Source organism: Oncorhynchus tshawytscha, linkage group LG05, assembly GCF_018296145.1.
Source record: "Oncorhynchus tshawytscha isolate Ot180627B linkage group LG05, Otsh_v2.0, whole genome shotgun sequence".
Classification (NCBI taxonomy): domain Eukaryota; kingdom Metazoa; phylum Chordata; class Actinopteri; order Salmoniformes; family Salmonidae; genus Oncorhynchus; species Oncorhynchus tshawytscha.
In genome coordinates this window covers 47,973,979-47,997,773 of record NC_056433.1, presented here as the reverse complement: position 1 = coordinate 47,997,773, position 23,795 = coordinate 47,973,979, and the positions used below count along the sequence as shown (strand labels likewise).

Genomic DNA, 23,795 nt, shown 5'->3' with positions numbered 1-23,795 from the left:
TCCATACATTTTCCCTGACACCCAAAAGTACTTGTAACATTTTGCATGCTTAGCAGGACAGAAAATGGTCCGATTCGCACACTTATCAAGAGAACATCCCTGGTCATCCCTGCTGACTCTGATATGGCTGACTAACTAAACACAAATGCCATGTTTGTAAATGATGTCTGAGTGTTGGAGTGTGACCCTGGCTATCTGTAAATAAATACAAAACCAGATAATTGTGCTGTCTGGTTTGCTTAATATAAGTATTTTTTTATTATTATTTGTACTTTTACTTTTGATAATTAAGTATATTTTAGCAACTACATTTACTTTTGATACTTAAGTACATTTAAAACCAAATACTTTTAGACTTTTACTCAAGTTGTATTTTACTGGGTGACTTTCACTTTTACTTGAGTCATTTTCTAGTAAGGTATCTTTACTTTTACTCAAGTATGAGAATTTAGTACTTTTTCCACCACTATTGGTAACCAGTTTAAAATAGCAATAAGGCACATCGGGGGTTTGTGATATATGGCCAATATACCACTGCTAAGGGCTGTGTTCTAGCACTCCGTCATGCCTTAGCACAGCCCTTAGCCGTGATATATTGGCCATATACCACACCCCCTCGGGCCATGTTGCTTAATTCATCTCTGTTAACTCAGAAGTAAAATATTGTGTAATTTGGTCAGTTGCACACAGAATTTGCTCACGGGAGATTTAATAGTATCTCATTCTCATGATGTTATTTTGCATTTCCTATCAGATATAACTTTGTCAATAATTCACTGGGCCGTGCTGAACAGGCATACAAAGTGTCTTACTCAAATAGGCCTGTTTACACAGTGTTGCTTACACATACTGTTATAGAGTTTTTATGATACTATTTACTGTGCCCTTAACTCTATTGTTGAGTATCGGCACAAGTGATTTTGATCGCTGATTGGTTGAGGTAGATGTGACCTAGCAACGTGCCTTTGTGTGGTGATTGGATGGATACCATGTGACGCCCTATCCGCAATCATGGCAGGGAAAAGATTTGTGCGGTGTGGGAAAGAAGTGAAGAGGACGTCTGTTGTTTGTAATGCATTGATATTTTCCTCAGTTGTTAACGCAGCGCGGAATGAAACCAAGAGGCATGCAAATATTTTTTTTTGCAGGGCTTCACTTTATCCTTGGGCATGGCTTTCGAATCGGAATGTCCAAATGACGTGTAATTTATTCTTTCAGCCTAGACAGAGTAGAGCAAAGTGCGTGGCTAGCAACTAGGATAGCTTCTGTCTATCCAACTAACTTCATTACTGTACTTTAAAAAATACATATAGATAGCTAGATAACGGTATCAGACTAATTTTTTCCCAGTTTAGTTGGTATTTGCAACTTGTTTGTGTCGATGCCTCTCGACAGTCTTAAACATTCTGCTATTCTTTCAACTTTGTTTAAAATGGCAGACGACATAGAATTGATAGGAGCTTCTGAATTTATAAAAGGTAAGTGGAAATGAAGTAGTTGTGTGAACTTACTAACGTTAACAGTTATCAAGTTAGCCAACTCAATAACGTTAGTATTTCGCCAACCTGGCTACTAACTAGTTAGCGCGAGCGAGCCAATGTACTGGTCAGGCTCCTCTCTGTCTGTGATTGACACATGCGTTTGAGAACTGCTAACTTGATTACTCATATTTAACTATTTTCAAAGTAAATTAAACTAGCGAATTAATTTGCCATTTTGAGTTTAAAACTGACATTTGCTTGAACGTAGCAAGCTTTGTATGGCAAGTCACGCTACTTATTAATGACCGCTTGCGGGAAGCGAGAGAGACAGTCGCATGAGTAAAACAAAGTTGCCATAAACGCATTCCTCCTTTTGTAAAGTGTGGTGGATGGCGGTTTTTATGGTCCCGCAATGTTTGTTGTTAAATGTATCCATGTTTTTTTTTCAGATCGATTATATTTTGCTACCCTAAGAAGCAAACCAAAAAGCACTGCAAACACACACTACTTCTGCACGGATGACGAATTTATCTATGAAAAGTAAGTTTTTTTTTTTTTGTGTTCTCCCTCCCAGAATCTCTTCTCACTTCCGTTCGCTTCAGTGCATTTGATTAGCTACACTTTATTGGACAGCGGCAACAAGTCGCTTGGGCTGTTGAGGGAGCTTTCATTGCAATTATGTAACAGCTTTTCATTATACGCTTTCCAACGCAGATTAATAAAACTATTGGGTTCCACTCTGCTTGGGGTTGACCAATGGTTTACACAAGGTTGACCCTCCCCGCTGTGGTTACAATACACACATATTTAATTGATAATACATATAGCAGATGGGGTTAATTACTGAATAGGATAGCTTAGTCATCTCTGTATTAGACATTTCTATTTAGAATATCAATAATTTAAATAAGTAGTCTGACATTTTTAAATGTTAATTATATTTCAGCTTCTATGCAGATTTTGGGCCCCTCCACCTAGCCATGCTGTATAGATATTGTTGTAAACTCAACAAAAAGCTGAAGGTAAGTCATGTGCCTCTATCTCAAGCCTTACCTCCCTCAGTAAGAATGTACAGTATGCATCTGTGACAACAAAACCACTTGTGTAATTCTACCTCCCACACCCTAATTGACAACAACTGCAAGGTTTGTGACATTTGAGAACATGGCAACGCATACAGTAGTGTGGTTTATGGGGTTAGTTATTAGATAATTACAAAACCCACACATTTTTTCCTCGCCTAGAGTGTAGTTACTTGCAAGGACAATAATAAATTCATAGGCCCTACCAAACATTTTTCTGTTTGACAGTGCCTCGCATTGTGAAACTTGAAGGGTGGGATTGGAATGAATGGACAAAACAAAAGTCCTCAACTGTGTAAATTAGGGCTTTGGCGAAGTTATTGGTGTTCTGTTTTTAGCCACCCTACACCTGTCCCAAAACTGCGTTGTCACTTTCCCTCGGGCAGAGAGAGTCATTGGAGATGCCAGGATAAGCTGGCCTTCATTGCTCAGCAGTTTTATTGGGCTGACACAACACTGCAATCTAGTCCAATTTGTAGTATAAGCTACAGCTATATTCTTGTCTATTCTGGGGCCTCCCAAAATAATGATTAGATGATACTGTTTGTCATGTTTGGTGCAAGTGAAATCGGGAGTGTTATTACCACTTTTGGTAACAGGAGAGGCATTTTGTTTATACATCTACCTTTGTTATTATTTGTTGATGTGCATTAGAATTTGAGTTCAATCAGGGCCTGGCTTTTATCCAGGAGTCATTACATTGTTGTGGTTTACGATTTGTAACTCACTTTTATGCCATGATTTTACATGAAGTTAGTTTGTTAGGCTAACCTGATTATTTATGACTTCTTGTTGACATTCAGGGTACATAAATTCTCCAGATATGTTGCTTGTTCAGCCATCTATATCATCTTCAAATCTAAATGGGGTCTAGGTGATGTGAAGTTCTATCTAAGTCTACTCAATTTTAGCTTTCAATTGCCCTTTTGAAAGGCCCACCAGTCCAAAACCTTCACAAGACCCTAGTCAAGGGGAGGTCCCATCGCTTTTGTGTAACTCGGTTATTCTCAACTGGATGGGTGCAGGGTGACTGAGTAAAAAAAATATTTATATATTTATTTTAAATACTCCAGTCTGACCTTTAAATTACATAAACCAGGTAGAAGTTGTGTAGAAATTATGAATTAAAATGTTTAAATAATGTTACCTCAAGTCTTTTTAAAATTCATCCTTTATTCACAGTATTTTCAATATTTTTGTTGATTTTGTGGTCTCAAACCAGAGTTTATTAACATTCTTCATCAAGAATATTAGCATCATTTAATTATTGAAATTGAAAGAGGTGGGAATGTTGTTCCGTTGACCTGTAATTGCTACATTTACTATCAATATAGCATTAAAAATCTTTTTCAGATTGTATTTTGGTGATTATTTTTCGCCACACGAATATTGCGTTACGACTGAAACAACTTGGAAAAATTTGGGTCCCGAGGCAAAGCCAGTTGAGAACCACTTGTCTAACTCATGTCCTTCTACCACCTTGTGAATGTAACTCTCAGTGTCATTAATAGAGGTTCTGCGTCTGTCTTTTTGTCCTGTCAATTTTCCGTCGATGCAGACAATCTGTAGGTCTGTCATATGTAGATGTTGGTCAATGTTGAAGGTAAAGTCTCGAGCAAGCATGATGTTTTTACCACTGCCCCATTTCTCTCCATGCCCCTGCGCTTCGCCCTCCGGTGTTTGTTATGAACAGCTTGTTGCCTTAGGGACGGCATTCCTTTGAACCTCACTGGTTTGAATCTGCTGCATGACAAGCTGAGTATCGTCTGGAGAGAAAAATACAAGGAAAAGTGGACAACCCTGATTGAGAAATGCTGAAATGAAACAGTTTGGAGGCTGAAATGTCTGTGAAATGAGTCAGGTTGTCCCTTTGACAATTTCGCTTTGACCATCCCACACCTGTTGGACTTGAGTCCATTTGATTTGTGTTTTTGCCCCCACTCATCTACCCTGTTTCCACATCCTCTCACCACTCATGCATGTGTCTGGCCTGGCCTCGGTTTCGTTTAACTTAACCTGTTTAGTGATGCATTTCAACTGTTTTGTTTTTTTGCCCTGACCTTTACCCAGAGAGGATCAAGGAAGTGTAAACGTCTGTTGTTCACTGCTCACTACATTTGTGAAGTCGAGCAGATTCAATCCATTTCTAAGATAATTTCAGAAACATCACAAAACCATAAATCAAATCCATCCACGTGTATTGTTTCAATATCGTGGAGGTTTAGGCCTACTATTTTAGGTCTAGACCTACATCATCTAGCAAACCTTGTTAGATAGTCTGAAGTATTTTGCATATAAAGTGAAAACATTACAGCAGATTAAGTCTGTTTTCCCCAGAATCCAATATAGGCTATGTTTTCGTGGTTACATTTCTCTAAGATATAGCCATTTCATTTCTCTATAAACACTAACATATTGGTGCCATAAATGCAACAAGTAGGTCACTTCCCTCAGGCCTAGATGATGGTATTGATTCATGACCAGGCCCGATGTCTTTTGCTATGGTAAAATATTCCTCCCACACCCGTCCAATGGAAGTTGCTGCCTATGTTTTCCTCTCGGAGGAAAAGACTGAGGTCATCCTTACAAGCCTGTACAGTTTAATTTCCATACCACACTTCAATTAGTATAGAGACTTGAGCATGCTGCTCCTCACATTTCTGATTAGGCCTATGTAGCAGCGACTGGATTTGTGTCTATCTTCTAGCTTGCCTTTGCTGCTTCCAAGTGCTTTGGCCCCCTCTGGCAGTGATTCTGAACGAAAACACGGCACACGCTGTCACACACACCTGCAGCCCAGCTGTCCTGCCAGCGTTGACGACATCCTGTCTGCATCTGAACATATCAGGGTTTTTCTGAATCAAAAACGTGCTTATGTGGTGGGCGCGGCAATGGGTGTGTCGGCCCATCTTTTCGGCCCCCATCTTGGCGGTGTAGAGGATTTAGTGATTTTTTTTAAAGCCAATTTCCTGCATTTCTACAAATTTCTCCATGGTGCTGAGAGATTTGTGCAGTTTTAAAGCAAATATCCTGCAATTCTATGCATTTTGCCATGGCTAATGCTGTTCTTTTGCTGAAACATAACAAAATCAATACTGCAAAATTAATTGGTTTTGGATTTTTTTTTCAATTCTCCCTGACTGTCTAGCTAGTGATTGTTAGTTCTCAAAGATTATATTATAATGAACATTTTTTGGTCATTTTAAGTTTACACTGAATGCCTTTTTCCATCGTGAAAATAATTTAAAAGTTATATATATTTTTTTCATAGCTTGTCCTGGGCGTCCCGAAAACAGTTAGGCGGCCCGCCCAAGGATTTCAATGGCAGAGAGAACTTTCATTTGAGTAATATCATATACAAGCCAGAACTAGATGTGCTTTCAGGTCTATTAATTAGCTCAAACTGCCATGTTCTTACATCTTTCTCTTGAGTAGAAGATAGGAAGCTGACGAGTTCATCGTTGTTGATTTCTATTTTCTGCCACTAACTTTTATATAGGCCTAGCGTATGTTTATACCACATATAAATACATGATCATGCATAGTACTGTACAACCTATGGTCACCTAACCATCGTTTAGGCATGGTTTGGTTGAGTTTGACTCATCCAGTGTTTGTGGATATCTTGATCAATTGTTCTAATCTAAATACATTTAATGTGATGTTTTAATGGGGTTTTTTTCCTTACGTGTGCTCTCTCCTTTTGTCTGCAGTCCTTCACACTGACCAGAAAGCGAATCGTACACTACACCAGCTTTGACCAGCGGAAAAGGGCCAACGCTGCTGTTTTAATCGGTGCCTATGCTGTGAGTGTCCTCTCTCTCGCTCACTGCAGGGAAAGGAAGTTATGCAAGGGGAATACTGTATTTTGGGGCATTATGTCATGCTGCACCTCCCTAAGTAATGCAGCTCAACCCATTTTGCTTTAGTATCAATATACCCAGATGGGCCGATGCACATTTTCCCTAGCGTATTGTTTTTATTTGGTTTCACCGGTATTGTTGTCAATCAAGGCCTTTTTGAGTGCTTCTTTCAGCCAGTACTGACTTCCTTCAAGGTGACAACCCCTGCAGTTTTAGCCATGTCAGCCAGATCTCTCTGACTCCCTTGGAGTCAGAATAGAAACGAATGGGAGCTGCTGATTTTATATATAGTCAGCCCTATTGTCCTCAATGTCCTGCCACAATGGCTCTATCTTCCAGCCCTTTTGAATGCCCAGCAGCTCCTGTTGCACTAGGCCCTATTCATTTGGCCCCTTGCTGCCAGCCATCCATGGTTGAAGGCTGTCCTTTCGCTTCCAATCAGATACCAGCCTTAACTGTAATGTGTGACGGCATCCCCTGCCAGCTGGCTGCTCTGTCACGTGGCAGTAAACGAGGGGATTTATGTAGTGCTTCTGTTGCTGTGCTGTGATGATGACATGGCTTATGACAGATGACATGATGATTATCTCCGTCAATGTGGGTCAGTAGTGTTTCACTTAGTGGACTGTGCCCAGTCCTTACCCCAAGGGAACAGACGGAGGGGTCAGCATCGGTCATGACAACCTTTTGTATATAACATAAGGCCCTTCTCTGAATATTTCCATTGTGATGCCCAGCATCTAGAGGCTTTAATAAACCTGAACTTGACCCTCCTCTAAGGTAAGCACGATATATGCTGTATCGGGCTTCATTCTGGTTTTGGCCCTTAATGTCTAAACGCATGGTTGATAAACAACAGTTGTGTATCTCAACCATGTTTACAGTTTCTTAACTAGCTAGCCTATCTAAATCCCCAAGTAATATTGTATTGCTGGCCTGGGTTTGATTGAATAGGGCCTTTTGTCTGTAGCACTCTTTGTCTTGCTAGCAGGCAAGGCAGGCCACATAGCTCTGGGAGGAGATATTAATAAGCAGCGTTGCAGCAGGGGGCATGCTGGATTATAATCTGGATTTGGGTTCCTATCCTGGATAACAGTGGCAGGAGGAAGGTTGCATGCCGTAATAACCCCTGGTCCTCCTCAAACAACAGACACCCCTGAAGTGAACCCTGTATAACATACTGTCCTATGCACAGCTGTACTTAAGGTTCCATGCTAGCTTTGTCCTCTCAGCATGTCTAGACATTAGCCATATTGACACATGGTCAGATGCTCTTCAATATTTATCCATGCGGGAAGGAATTTGTTGTACTGCACTTTCTAACAACAAATAGGAGTTGATCCACTCACCTTAAAGGATAAGTTTACCCAAAATCCACAAACTCCCAAGTGATTCCGTACATTAAAACTAGTTAAGTGGAGTTTGTCCTCCCTCTCTCCATGTAGTGCTGTACTGAAACCACTGCAAAAAAGGTTCACGTGACGTTGCTGGATGCAGGCCTCGCTCTGCTCCGTTGCCAGTGAATTGATGATTCAAATGATTCCCTAATTTTATATAATTGTTTTATGTTGGCGACTGCCACAGTAGCTGAGATGGATAACAGCTGTGCATGTGTGCTCTCGGGGGAATCCCTGCTATGTAGAAACGTCACATTATGACCTTATTCCCAGATGGGTTTTTTTCTGAGAAGTGTAGACCGCGTTACACATTAGTTTATACAAGGTAAACAACAACCTACAAATCTGTCTGACGACAAAATACTCGCAAGTTGTGAAGAACTCTGGAAAGTCACCGACGGTGTCATCGGACCGTATTTATTTTAGCCTTTTTTTTTTTTTTTGGCACAATGTCGGTTGTCTCTCCCCCCCCCTGTCGTAAATGAATAGGGTATATACAGTTCATTCGGAAAGTAATCAGACCCCCTGACTTTTTCCACTTTTTTTATTTGCTTTAACGTTAGACTTATTCTAAAATGGATTTATGAAATATATATATGCTTATCAATCTACACACAATACCCAATAATGACAAGGCAAAAACAGGTATTTAGATTTTTTTTTGCAAATGTATAATTTTTTTATTTCCGTAAGTATTCAAACCCTTTACGCAGAACTTTGTTGAAACAACTTTGGCAGCCTCGAGTCTTCTTGGGTATGAGGCTTCAAGCTTGGCACACCTGTATTTGGGGAGTTTCTCCCATTTCTTCTCTGCAGATCCTCTCAAGCTCTGTCCGGTTGGATGGGGAGCATCGCTGCACAGCTATTTTCAGGTCTCTCCAGAGATGTTAGATAGGGTTCAAGTCTGGCCCCTGGCTGGGCCACTCAAGAAACTTCAGAAACTTGTCCTGAAGCCACTCCTGCGTTTTTGGCTTTTTTGCTTTTGGACATTGTCCTGTTGGAAGGTGAACCTTTACCACAGTCTGAGGTCCTGAGTGCTCTGGAGCAGGTTTTCATAAAGGATTTCTTTGTACTTTGCTTCGTTCATCTTTCCCTCAACCCTGACTAGTCCATGCCGCTGAAAAACATCCCCACAGCATGATGCTACTACCACCATGCTTCACCGTAGGGATGGTGCCAGGTTTCCTCCAGATGTGACGCATGGCATTCAGGCCAAAATAGTTCAATCTTGGTTTCATCAAACCAGAGAATCTTGTTTCTCGTGGTCTGAGTCCTTTAGGTGGATTTTGCCAAACTCCAAGTGGGCTGTCATGTACCTTTTTACTGAGGACTGGCTTCCGTCTGGCACTCTAGAGCTCTGTCACTGTGACCATCAGGTTCTTGGTCACCTCCCTGACCAAGGCCCTTCTCCCCTGAGTGCTCAGTTTGGCTGGGGGGCCAGCTCTAAGAAGAATCTTGGTAGTTCCAAACTTATTCCATTTAAGAATGATGGAGTCCAGTGTGTTTTTCAATGCTATAAAAAAAAATTGGTACCCTTCCCCAGATCTGTGCCTCGACACAATCCTGTCTCAGAGCTCTACGGACAATACCTTTTGACCTCATTGCTTAGTTTTTGCTCTGACATGTACTGTCAACTGTGGGACCTTATATAGACAGGTGTGTGTGCTTTTCCAAATCATGTCCAATCAATTGAATTTACCACAGGTGGACTCCAATCAAGTTGTAGAAACATCTCAAGGATGATCAATGGAAACAGGATGCACCTGAGCTCAATTTCAAGTCTCATAGCAAAGGGTCTGAATACTTCTGTAAAAAAAAAAAATTTGAAAAGAGATGCGCAGAATTTTTTTCACCTGTTTTTGCTTTGTCATTATGGGGTGTTCTGTGTAGATTGCTGAGGAACTTTTTTATTGAATCCATTTTAGAATAAGGCTGTAGCGTAACAAAACGTGGAAAAAGTCAAGGGGTTTAACTACTTTGAGTGCACTGTATGCTAACCTGTAAAGCACACCTTATGTTTACATTTATATGGTGCAATGGTAATAACACAATAAGAACACCTGCAACTTCAAGAATTAAACTCCACTGAACTTGTTTCGATGTATGAAATCACTTGGGAGTTTCTGGATTTTGGGTAGACTCCTTTTTAAAGGGGATGTAGCTATTTAAGGGATTTATGAATTAATGATATGTACCCATTGATTCTTGACAAATATAACTTATAAATGCCTCATGAGCTTAGTTTAAATGTTGTACCTTCAGAAGCCAAACTATATAAGCTATTTTACTCTGTAAACAACGCAGGGGTTGGAACAAATTATTTTTCAATAGTTTCGTTCTGAATGGAACATTTGTTTCCCTTCCATTCCACATTTCCAACAAGCGAAAAGTTCTGAACCAGTTCAAACCATAAAGTAACATTTTATATCGTTCCTTTTTAAACCTGTTTTTATATATAGCTCAACATTAATCAATCAGTGCTTATAGAGCACCAATCAGTGACTTGCATCCTTCAGAGCTTTGGCTTAACGTTGGACCAGAGATAGCTAACAAGCTTTGTGTGTGCAGAGCGGCAGCAGAATACATTTCCTGTATTGGCCAATAGGAGACTGGTAACGTTGTTGGAAGAATATTGCACTGATGGTGTGTCTAATCTGTCACTCGGTGACCCTCATTTTAAGCTGCTATCACTTATTCCTTCCTACACCATCTCTCCAGGGTAGATGCACAAAATGAAGCGCTGAGCTAAATTTTGCCTGAACCTTGACCGATGCCCAAGATGAACGTTTCATTCATTGACACTGAAATATCACGTTCTCTTTCAAAACCAGGCCATATAGTGTCTCCCAGCTGCATGAGTCATTAGCTCTCAAATGCACACTGAGGACATAGCATTCAGAAATCAATATCGTGCCTGATGAACTGCGATGGAACCAATTTAGATGGGATGTTTGTCTGCGTTGTTATAACCTCTGTAGCTACATCATGTGGATTGTGTTGACTTTAAGGAGAGAATGTACTGGGAACACGGCAGGGAGGTCTGCTACTCCCTGTGTTTTCTTTCCAAGTGGGTCTCCATTGATCCGGTCACGTGATTGTGTGGGCTCTGAGGAGCCCTCCTGGCCCTGCTCTCATTACAGAAGTGTGGTGCTGCTCTTTAATACAAATGACCCGCTTTCAACCCGAGAGGATTATATGTGGGACAAACAGCTGGCCCACATTCTGTAGGATGGATCACGTGGGACAACACACTCCCACACCAGCGGAATAGTTTAATCTGGTGCGTGTTTGATGGATCCAATTGCCTGACTGGTGAATATTTCATGAAGCGGGAGCAGGAATGACAAAGCTCTGTTCTACTTGCTGAGAAGACGCCGGCTTCATGCACTGTTTGGCCTCCGTGTCACCAGACCCACTGACACAAAAGCTGCATTCACAAGCCCACTCTCCCATGCATGGCCCCTAGTCGAGACAAATCATCCAGTCAACCTTTGAATATTGGCACTCTAGGCCAGATTTGCTAATTGTTCAAGCCAGGCTCCTGTTACAGCAGTTGGGTGTAAGAAAGTTGGTCTTAAATGCTAGGTCGGTTGGCGTAGCTACTTCTGACTTTGGGATCAGAATTGACACCTGTTGCACCAACCAAAAATAAGACTAGTCGTAGCTAAGTCCGACTTAAGCAATGCGCCTTCATGAGATTTAATGCTTCATATTGATGGTTGCTAGGCAGCGGCCATTACTAGGCTGTTACCATCCCCGTGGCAGTTCTAAACTTTGCGAGGCAAGTCCCATCGCTTCGCAAAGCCCACCACTATGCATGACTTTTCTTAACCACAACTGTATGGATCAATCAGTAATTACTATCACTGAATCTGTGTCACAGTGTCCTTGTCCTGTCCTCTGTGTCCTTGTCTCCCGATCATGCTATATTAGTGCTCTGAGAACCAATCTTTTCAAAACCTGAATCAATCGGGAAGCTGGAGGATTACCAAAATCATGGAACGATTTCACTAAATTCAGTCATGGTTTATGAACTGCTTCCTTGTCTCTCTCCCTCTCTCAGGTCATCTACCTGAAGAAGACTCCAGAGGAGGCCTACAGGGCTCTGATCTCAGGCTCCAATTCTTCATATCTTCCCTTCAGGTAAGACCAGCCATGTCCACACTATCACACAGCAGCATGGTTTCTTACCACAGAAACCATCATTGGATATTTGCCTTGGAAGCTTATCTTGGCTAATTCCCTTACCTTTGTATCATGGTTGCGCTTACAGAGGTGTTTTTGTTTTACGTTGTGTCTCTGCAGTCCATATTGCGGGGCTTTAAGCAGCTTGCGTACCTTTTCGTAATGTGCTTGCTCTGCCTAGTGCATAGGACTGGTTCATTGGTTTGTTTCCCTGCCTTGTCTGGTTTCCACCTCCCAGAGGAGGCCGACACCAGAGGCTTCCCCAGTTCCCGTTTTTTGTTTGTCACCTGAAACGGTGACGTCCTAGGGACAGACAGGGCATCTGATACTCTGTAATAACTCTGTCATGCAACCCGACAGCACAGACATGGGTCACAGCTCCACAGCACAATTAGTCCCCCGTGACGCCTCCCTTTCTGTCATCCTTGTCGTCATTTTCCCTTAATCCTCTTATTAACAGGGTGTATGTCTTACAATAGATTGGGCCTGTGTGTATATGTATGACGCATGACATGTGAGGCTAAAATAACTTCCGGCGTGTCTCGTGTCTTATCAGAACGAGTTATTAGACCTGAAAAAGCAGACGAATTTGTGTTCTCGGATTGTAATAATACTTCATAGTAAGGTCTTTTGGTAGTCCCAGGCTTGTGGCATTGACAACAAAAAAAATCTAGATTCTACAAGTTTAGCCTCCAATTGTTTTTAGTCAGTTATTATACCTGCCTTACTCCAAAACAGAACTTGTATTTGTTTTACTCTGCATATTCCACCCACTCCATGAACACACACATCCTCTCTCTCCCCAGCATAACATGGAGTTAATCTGCTTTCATAAGATATCTATGCCGATTGTGGATCAGTGGACTCACTCTTTAAAAGGATTGGGCTACATTTTTAGAGTGGACGTGCCAAATAATTGAACAAACAAATCTTTTCCCATCACTCGCCATTGTTAGATGTGTAAAATGGTTTAATCTTTGTTAGCCTGGTTGCTTTCACTTGTCATATAACACAAACAAACAAGCAGTTTTCATGCATCTGGAGGGAGTGTATGGTTTAGAATGGATAGCTGGATTAGATTTTGCCTGGCTACCCAGACTCCTTGCTCATTCCAAACGCTACACCACGCCCATGGACATTAGCTTCTTCTTCGCAATAAGTCTGGATCAGAGTACGTCCCCGACCCTTCACCGAATACGAACGCTTTCGGGCCGTCTGGTTGGCCCAGAACACACGTGGGTGACGCAGCGGTTTTGAAAATTCATCGTTGGCTTTTATACTTTGATTGGTTAGTCAATCCAATCGCTGATGACTGTTTTGTAAAATGCCCCTCTTCACCTTAATCAGACAGCCTTAATTGAAGTGTGTAGCGAACCCGCAGAGCAGTGGAAGAATTTAGTGTGAGTCGTCAAGCTAGATTAGAGCTGCTTTAATTTGGTATTTTATTTACCTTTATTTAACTAGGCAAGTCAGTTAAGAACACATTCTTATTTTCAAAGGCCTAGGAACAGTGGGTTAACTGCCTTGTTCAGGGGCAGAAAGGCAGATTTTTACCTTGTCAGCTCAGGGATTCGATCTTGCAACCTTTCAGTTACTAGTCCAACACACACTGGGTCAGGTGGGGCTTGTGTAATCCTAGCTGGTCATTTGGGGTCAGTCGCGTGGTGTAGATGTTGTTTATGGAATTGTCCATTGTTAGATCGTCTATGCATTGAACAGGCCACAGATAACAGGAACAAGGCTATAGTCCTGTGTGTACGTGCTTCATAGCGAATAGCCTTACCTCATCAGCTCCTTCCTATTGAACTGTGGAGGGAGTCGCACCCTCATGATCAGTCCCATCTGCATTCCAACTCAATTTCACATGGAGGTGAGGAATTAGTGATGGCGTTGAGGGATGTGTATATATGTATATGTATGTGATGTGTGGGAACAGGACAGAGGGTGGGTAAGTAAAGTGAAGGCATGTCAACAAGAGCTGTTGTATCTGTTCTCTGCCCCTACATTGACCTGTGATTGCGTTCTGTACATGGGTCAGCAGCCAGGCTCTACGGTATTTTTTTGTTGTTTGGCATTGTTGGCCCGAGTTATGATGGTGACAGATATCCACCCTTAGGGCTTGCCTTAACCTGCCAGTGTGTTTGGTGAGTTGAAGCTGGATAATATCATGTAGTCCTATGGACTCTCACTACGTTGGTAGTAAACAGGTGAGAGATTAGGATATCTCACTGAACCCAGTTGTCCTTGCTGACTTCTCTCTCTTGTCTGTGCTTGGTTACAATTTAGGCCTATCGTCACTACATTCCTATGTTCTCCGACTACTCTTCCACTCCTTTCTTTATTTACTCACTAACTTACCACGAAGCATTGTGTCTATCCACCAAAAGAAAATACAGATCTGAATACAATGTGTATGACTTTGGAGTCTTCCTGGTCATAGAAGAATCTTAGGCGCTGCAGTGTTTGCAGTTAGCCCTGTTGTCTTCTCTCTGTGGCGACGCCTCATGGCGCTCTCTGGTTTAATTGGGTCCTTGTGTGGCCCACAAAGATGGCCTTCTTGCTGGGGCCACGGGGCTGTGTGAATGGAGAAGAATGCAGCTTTGTCAGTTTACTTGACCAGCTCTAATGGCCCCTAGCTAAAGGGATGGCACTTATGTAACTTGTTGTGTTGGGTGGAGAATGAACGAGAAGAGATTGGCGAAGAGGGGAGACTGTGTTCTCATTCGATCATTAATGCTCTCTTGTCCCGCACTTTAAGCTGTGGGAGCATTCTCAACTACGCTAGAGCCCTATTTTTACATACTTGTGTAATGAAGGCTGGACCAATCCTCCTCCCACCACTCTGCGTTGCCAGCACAATTTAGTTTCCTTTGAACTTGATTTGATGGATATCGCTGGGCTACTTTTAGAAATTCTATTTCTAACAGGGCCTTTGACCTTATTCGTCCCACCTCTCCCCAGTGGCTCCCTCCAGAGGGTCGTGTGTGTTTAGAGAACAGTGGGACACAGCTGCTTCCCTGATCCTCTCTTCCCGTAGTTAGTAGCTGACTTTATTTTAACTGTGCGGACTGGAGTTTGGTTTTTGGATGGGGTTGTTACAATGTTATGAGAGGGAAATGGACAGACCTACACACACCCACAGTAGTACATAGACACATTACGTCAGGGGTCTCCAACATTTTCTAGCATGAGCTACTTTAAAAAGAAATTAAACAAGTCGCAAGCTACAAATGTCTTTTTCTAGCTTTTAAATAGGCACGTTTTCTCTTCTCCCCTGCAACTCTTCCTTGGGTTCTTAGTGCACTACTTTCTCTTGTACACTTCTGTCAATAAACCTGGTAAAATAATGGTTAATAAACCACTAAGGGGTGTTTTTTTTTCTTTTCTAAATGGTCTTTTCTCAGTTGTATATTTCCTGGTTTTAGAGTTTTTTTTTTTGTTTCTCAATTACAATTGTTCGTAAAGGAACAATGAAATTGTATGTTCTGAGGCCATGTCAATTGTTAAATCACAATCTTTTTTTCAGTGGGCTCTCTGTAAAAAAAAAAGCGAACAAATGTTTTTTTGTGTAATCCCTCTTTTTTTCTTAAACCCATTGCGAATCTAGCGAGTGAGCAATGTGCCTGTCTAGCGACAGTTCTGTACTGCTGCTGCTCATTTCATGGCAGAGTTTGCAAATAATAGATATAAATGATATACTTCTACTAGGTAAGCCTACTTTGCAGTTAACATTTAATTTGAAAGGTTTTAGGGAAAGTATTTCTGTCAACCCACGACAGTTACCATATCAACTGACTTCACACTGAGTGATAGACAAATGCACGCACCGTGTGTAGACAGACGGGGTCAATAATGCTGGAAATGAATTTGCAGATATTGTGTTAGCCACTATTGGCTTAAAAAGCCAAACCTAATCAGGGGTGGGATAAAGCCAATATTGTGTTGATTTACACGGTAGCTTGATAGCTGTGATATTTGTTTGACGGTTTGCGATGGAACACATGAAAAATGTAGTATACTTTCGGAATTGTTTGGCGAGTTACTCGTAGGTGGGCTGCGAGCTACTGGTAGCTTGCAATCAACCTGTTGGGAGAACCCTGCATTACGGTTTGTAGGCACACACATTATGGCAGGGGTCTCCAACCTTTTCTAGCATGAGAGCTACTTCATTTTTTAAAACGTTCAAATAAGCACACTCTTCTCTTCTACCCTGCAAATTTCCCCCGTGTCCTTGGTGTACAACAGATGTTTTCTGTCGGTATTCAGTGCCTTCAGAAAGTATTCATACCCCTTGACTTTTTCCACATTTTGTTTCAGCCTGAATTCAAAATGGATGAAATATTTAAATGTCTCACCAATACCCCATAATGACAAAGTTAAAACATATCTAATTAACATAAGTATTCACACCACTTTGGCAGCGATCACGTCTGTGTCTTTCTGGGTATGTCTCTAAGAGCTTTGCACACCTGGATTGTACAATATTTACCCATTAATTTATTTTTATTTTTTTAAAGGTTTGTTCTTTACGCTCTCAGGTTGGTTGTTGATCATGGCTTGACAGGCATTTTCAAGTTTTGTCATAGATTTTCAAGAAGATTTAAGTCAAAACTGTTACTCGGGCCACTCAGGAACATTCACTGTCTTGTTAAGCAACTCCAGTGTTGTATTTGGCCTTGTGTTTAAGGTTATTGTCCTGCTGAAAGGTGAATTTGTCTTCCAGTATTGGTTGGAAAGCAGACTGAACCAGGTTTTCCTCTCCTAGGTTTTTGTCTGTGCTTAGCTCCATTACGTTTCTTTTTCTAACCTGAATCTCCCTAGTCCTTGCCGATGACAAGCATATCCATAACATGATGCATCCACCACCATGCTTGAAAATACAGTTTGTAGAGTGGTACTCAATGATGTGTTGGATTTGCCCCAAACAACATTTCTTTGCCACATTTATTACAGTCTTACTTTAGTGCCTTGTTGCAAACAGGATGCATGTTTTGGAATATTTGTGTTCTGTACAGGCTTCCTTTTCACTCTGTCAATCAGGTTAGTATTGTGGAGTAACAACAATGTTGTTGATCCATCCTCAGTTTTCTCCTATCACATCCATTAAACTCTGTAACTGTTTTAAAGTCACCATTGGCCTCATGGTGAAATTCCTGAGTGGTTTCCTTCCTCTCCGGCAACTGAGTTAGGAAGGACGCCTGTATGTTAGTAGTGACTGTGTGTGATACACCATCCAAAGTGTAATTAATTACTTCACCATGTTCAAAGGGATATTGAATGTCTGCATTTTTATTTTTACCTTTACATATCTACCAATAAGTGCCCTTTGCGACGCATTGGAAAACCTCTTTCTTTGGTTGAATCTGTTTGAAATTCACTTCTCGACTGCGGGACCTTACAATTATGTGTAGGGTACAGAGATGAGGTATTCATTCAAAGATAATGTTGACAATTATTGCACACAGAGAGAGTCCATGCAACTTATTATGTGACTTGTTAAGCAAATGTATTACTCCTGAACTTATTTAGGCTTGCAGTAATAAAGGGGTTGAATACTTATTGACTAAAGACATTTCAGCTTTCATTTTTTATTTTTTTTGTAGAAATGTCTAAAACAAATTCTACTTTAACATTATGGTCTATTGTGTGTAGGACAGTGACACAATCTAAATGTAATCCATTTTAAAATAATGCTGTAACACAATTGCTGATTTTCTTTTTTCCCCAGTTAGCTTTCCTCTGTTCTGGGATTTTTTTCCCTTTTTTTAAACAATTAAAAAAAAAATTTTTAATCAAGATTTCAATTCTTCATAGAGATCAACAAATTGATGTTTTTTAGGTCTGTTTTAAATTGTTATTCCCCTTTTATTGCCTATCTAGCGAGAGTGGAATGTCTCAGTCTAGCAATGTTTCTGCTGTTAGGCCTACTGCTGCAGCACATGTTATGGCAGAACAAACATGTTATGCAAACAAATCGCCACCCAATTGATACCAATAATCATGATATAGTACCAGTCAAACCATTTTTTAAATTTTTACTATTTTCTACATTGTAGAATAATAGTGAAGACATCAAAACTATGAATAATACATATGTTGTAACCAAAAGTGTTAAATAAATAATATATTTTAGGTTCTTTAAAGTATCCACCCCTTTGCATCGATGAAAGCTTTGCAAACTCTTGGCATTCTCCTTCGAATGAGTAGGTGTCCAAACTTTTGACTGAAACTGTACTTCTGTCAGGTAAGCCTACTTTGCAGTTAACACTTTTAATTGAGGAGGTTTTAGGGAATGTTTTTCAACTAACAAGGCTGTTATCATTAGCATCACAAATTGGCTACACACAGAGTGATAGACAAATGTGTGCACCAAACAGACAGACGGGAGCAATATTGCTGGCAGATATTATGTTTAGGTTTTTAAGCCAGTAGGGGCTAACCAGGATAATGTCAATGTGGCTTTGATTGGGTAGTAGCCAGGAGCTTGAGGTGTCTAATACTTGTGAGAATTATTGATGACAGTTTGCAATGGAAACCATGAAAAATGCATGTACTTTCAGAATGATTTGGTGAGCTACTCATAGGTGGGCTGCGAGAAACTGGTAGCTCTCCATCTACCTGTTGGAGACCCCTGCATTACGGCATATAATCACACACACGTACACAGTTTCAGCCTTTTGTGTCTGAAACACCCTGTTTTGTGTTGTGAGTGGTGTCACGGTAACAGAACTCCTCGTGTCTCTGACACACCACTTTGTGTAGGTGGCCTCTTGAAGGCTCTTGGTTGAACTTCTGCCATTCCCTTTGATGCTCCTGTCAGTAACAGAGCGCTCCCAGCCTGCAGCAGCACTCCGACCTAGAGAGAGGAACGAGAACAAACAGCTGAATTTGACCCAGATTCTTCTGCCAGCTACAATATGCCTATGAAATGAGGAATTAAGTACATTGCGTGCATAATGTGCAATTTGAGATTTTGTGCGTGCCAAATTGTGTGTTTGTGAAACAGGGAAGCTGTGTTTATAGATTAATACTTTTTTTTTCTTGTCAGCATTGGAGAATACCAAATGAGCTGAGGCTGAAATGCAAGTGCTTTGATTTTGTGAAAAGCTGTCTCTAGAAAGATATGTCTTCCCACATTCGCAGGTCTCCTCTCTCAGGGCCAATTTCTCTGCACACAACATCTCCTTAAGGACATGACGAACGTCTTATGTTTTCGCCATGAATATATATACACTTCGATCTCCCTATTGCCCTGTTTCAAGTGTTCTTTCCAAACGTAATTTTTTTTTTGTTCTCCTTTGTCGTTGGCCTATCTAGTATCCCAATTTTGTCCAAGGTCACTGTCTGTCACCTTAGAAGTGGATGGTGACATCACTTGTCCTGGCTCAAGGACTTATTGAATTGGAGCATTCCTCTTGATGCCCATGTCCCACAAAAGATGAGATGTTTGGATTCTATGTTCGGATATGGACCAGTGGTTTCTGATTTGTGTGTGTGCAATGGGGATGTTTGCTGTGTTTTGATAGGGGTGAGTACATGGAGGGCACCTTGTTCCGTAGCTAAAGTGAGTCACTTAGAAATGTCCTTGTTTTTGAAAATAAACCAAAACTACAGTGTGAATGACTATTGTAGCTGGAAATGGCAGATTTCTACATGGGTGTACAGAGGCCCATTGTCAGCAACCATCACTCCTGTGTTCCAATGGCACATTGTGTTAGCTAATCCAAGTTGATCATTTTAAAAGACTAATTGATCATTAGAAAACCCTTTTGCAATTATGTTAGCACAGCTGAAAACTGTTGTCCTGATTTAAAGAAGCAATAAAACTGGCCTTTAGACTATTTGAGTATCTGGAGCATCAGCGTTTGTGGGTTTGATTACAGGCTCAAAATGGCCAGAAATGAGTAACTTTCTACTGAACCTCATCAATCTATTCTTGTTCTGAGAAATGAAGGCTATTCCATGTGAGAGATTGCCAAGAAACTGAAGATCTCGTACAACACTGTGTACTACTCCCGTCATACTGGCTCTAACCAGAATAGAAAGAAGAGTGGGAGGCCCCGGGGTACAACTGAGCAAGAGGACCAGTACATTAGTGTCTAGTTTGAGAAAGACGCCTCAAGTCCTCAACTGGCAGCTTAATTAAATAGTACCTGCAAAACACCAAAATTCACATACTGAACAAATGTATAAATGCAACAATTTCAAAGATTTTACTGAGTTACAGTAAAAGTCGGTCAATTTAAATAAATAAATTGGGCCCTAATCTATGGATTTCGCATGACTGTGAATGGGCACAGCCATGGGTGGGCCTGGGAGGGCATAGGCCCACCCACTTGGGAGCCAGCCTCCCTCAGACAGTCCTGCAGGTGAAGAAGCCAAATGTTGAGTTCCTGGGCTGGCATGATTACAAGTGGTCTGCAGTTGTAAGGCCAGTTGTATGTACTGCCAAATTATCAAAAATGTTGGAGGCAGCTTATGGTATAGAAATTAACATTACATTTTCAGGTAACAGCTCTGTTGGACTTCCCTGCAGCCAGCATGCCAAATGCACGCTCCCTTAACTTGAGACATCTGTTGCATTGTGCTGTGTGACCAAAACTGTAGATTTGTGGCCTTTTAATGCGCTCGGCACAAGGTTCACCTGTGTAATCTGTTTAATCAGCTTCTTGATATGCCACACCTGTCAATTGGATGGATTATCTTGGCAAAGGAGAAATGCTCACTAACATGGATATGAACAAAATTTGAGAAAAACCTTGTGCGTATTGAACATTTCTGGGCTCTTTTAGCTCATGAAAATGGGACCTACACTTTACATGTTGCGTTTATATTTTTGTTCCGTGTAGTTCCCATGTTTGGGCTTCAGCATATTGTCTTCCCAATCTCTCCAATGTGGTAATTGCGACACTTAACAGATTTTTCAATTAATCTCTCACTCCTTAATTTCTTTGATTTTTCAGAGACGCCTCATTTGGAAACTGCACATACAACCTGACTATTCTCGACTGCTTGCAAGGAATCCGGAAGGTGAGTTTTGTGTATTTATGGACTTAGTGAATTTCCAGTAAATCGTAACGTTAAATAGAAAGCCATCTTTTGCGTAGCTGATCTTGATTATTTTCCTCCCTCTTTATCACCATTCTACAGACTTTCTTATATCCAAGGCCAAGCCAAAACTTACTTGCTGAATACACCGGCCACTCGTTTGCCTCCGTCATAACCAACTATATTAATTTGTGGGCAGGTCCAAACAGACAAGTAACATTTAGCTAGCTAGTTTGTTCTGGGAGATTAACACTAGGTTATTTTACCTGACATGCATATGGTTCCCTTTTTGTTTTTTAGCTGGTTCTTTGTAGAGTTTTGATCCATAGTCATACAAAGTTGTGTGTTTCTCTACTCCCATTTAATCCACAGGTACAAAGGGAAACCTAGTTAGTATCCAATAAGGAGGGGAATTGTGGCGCATCTCAAATAGATCCAACTCCTATTTTAGCGCTTGACTACACAGCGCTTGTGCGGGTGACAGGATCGAATAACATGTATGTGTACATTTTTCTTTTGCGACGCTAGCGCACTCGACAATGGTGGATAAGGTTAGCAGTTGTCTGTCTCTCCGTGGCATCCTGACCTAGCATTTAGACGGCAATCCCAGACCGAGGGCAGAGTTTTTTTTGTAGTCCGACAGCAGGGGGGGGGGAGAGGAGGAGAAGAAGAGTGTTATGTAACCCTGTAGGTGAGCGGTAGGAAGGTAGCACAGTCTCACGTGGCACTGCAGGTACAGTGACAAAGGGCAACACCCACAATAACCACTCTTTAGGTTACATCAGCCACGCTGGGGACTTAGTGTGCCAGCAGTGTCATTCCGGAAAGACTGGTCAGACAGCCATCATATAGGAATGTCTGCGATTCCTTGGCACATTCCAGTATTTTCTGTCAACTTCCACAAAAGGCCCTAGTACACACACACACACACACACACACACACACACACACACACACACACCCCAAAGACCCTGGGAATTTCCCTTCCCATTGTGAGAGGCAGGGAATAACAAGAAACCTGAGACAAGAAACCTTAGACTCCAGTCCCATATATTTGCAATAAGGGTTTGGGGTAATTTTAAATTCACTTCCTGAATGAAATTGGCACCAATTCTGGTATATAGCCCTCAGAACAACTTGCCTACTTCTGCTGTTGCTGTATTGCTGGTTCTTAAACACTAGAAAAACCTGGCCTCTTTGGACCCCCCTTCAGGCCAATGAGGAGCCATTTTGACTCAACATTCTAACAGCATACATGCAATGTATTTATTAGGCTATCTGAAAAATATTTGGTTTCATTTATGGAGGTCTTGAGTAACATTAGAATACAAAAAAAAAACATGATTTCGAAGACACAATAGTATTTTTGTTTGGCTAATTTATGTTACTGTGGGCTCTCTGTTACCATGTGGTCACATGTGGAGTGCATGGAACAGTGGTTATTCTTGTAAAATATTATTTTGCAGAAAGAAATTGTTGCTATTTGGCAATGGTAAGTGTTTTGGAAAGCTCAGAATCTGCTCTTTCTGATACGATATAGAAATCAAAACTTCTTACCTGCATGTGACTCTCTGTATGAGGATTTGAAAAAGTAGCCTTTTGTCCTCTTAAGTGCTTTTAACACATTTGAAATTCTAACAACATACGTGTGTGAATTACAGACATATTTAGGAATAGTCCAGGACAGAGTGGGGCATAACTTTAAAAATGTCAGCGCTATTTAAATTGTATATATAAATATTGGGTCAAAATGATCCCCTTGGCCATTCTAGTGTTAAGCAGCCATTTCCCCATCTCTTTATGGCCCTGTAATGCTACTAAGTGAGTGAGTCTCAGTAATGTATGGTGTTGGATCAGGTGGCTGCCTACTGTGTTAATTACAGGCTGTTTCTGTTCTAATCACTGTGATCTGTTCCATGATTCACTGTTTGGCTGTCTGCTCTGCTCTAGTAGAGGGACCCGGTGCCCCCGTTAGCTTGTCACTGGGCTAATGAATTAATCACTTGACACACACTTATGTGACAGGTGTGCAGGGCGCGCACACACAAAGGTACATAGTGTATTCAGACCCCTCGACTTCTTCCACATTTTGTTACCTGACAGCTGTATTCTAAAATTTATTCAATTAAATGTTTTCCTCATCAATACACCATAATGACAAAGCGAAAGCAGGTTTAGACATTTTTGCAAATGTGTTAAAATTAAACACGTTATTTACATGAGTATTCAGACCCTTTGCTATGAGACTCGAAATTGAGCTCAGGTACATCCTGATTCTGTTGACCATCCCTGATGTTTCTACAACTTGATTGGAGTCCACCTGTGGTAAATTCAATTGATTGATTTGGAAAGGCACACACCTGTCTACGGTCTCACAGCTGACAGTGCATGTCAGAGCAAAAACCAAGCCATGAGGTTGAAGGAATTGTCCATAGAGCTCAGACAGAATTGTGTCGAAGCACACGTCTGGGGAAGGGTGCCAAAACATTTCTGTGGAATTGAAGGTCCCCAACAACAGTGGCCTCCATTCTTTTATTAAAAAGCTGGATCGGGTGGTTTCTTTAGAACTCAACTGGTGACATGAAATGCGATGATTAGTTTTGATTTAAGAATTAGGGCCTGGAGAGTAAAGACCAGGTCTCTCCCATCTATCTGACCTTTTGTTGAAGTAAAACAAATTGTTTTTAATATCCCTTTGGCTATCCTTCTGGCTTTAGAATCTGTGACTGGTCTAGACAT

General features: G+C 41.1%; 1 protein-coding gene across 7 annotated transcripts in view; it reads left to right on the top strand.

Annotated features, from left to right (window-relative positions):
• The first annotated feature begins 981 nt into the window (after window positions 1–981).
• Window positions 982–23,795, top strand: part of LOC112250703 (dual specificity protein phosphatase CDC14AB-like) — a 45,931-nt gene continuing 23,117 nt past the window's right edge. For 3 of the 7 annotated variants that reach the window (XM_042322012.1, XM_042322010.1, XM_042322009.1), the window contains exons 1-6: window positions 996–1,478; window positions 1,931–2,021; window positions 2,428–2,503; window positions 6,277–6,369; window positions 11,887–11,966; window positions 20,972–21,038. In XM_042322012.1, coding sequence (XP_042177946.1) covers window positions 1,382–1,478; window positions 1,931–2,021; window positions 2,428–2,503; window positions 6,277–6,369; window positions 11,887–11,966; window positions 20,972–21,038 — 504 coding nt within the window. In that variant the 5' untranslated portion in view covers window positions 996–1,381. Of the gene's footprint in view, window positions 1,479–1,930; window positions 2,022–2,427; window positions 2,504–6,276; window positions 6,370–11,886; window positions 11,967–20,971; window positions 21,039–23,795 lie in introns of all 7 variants that reach the window. The other 4 variants (XM_024421066.2, XM_042322014.1, XM_042322011.1 and 1 more) reach the window with 3 other exon arrangements.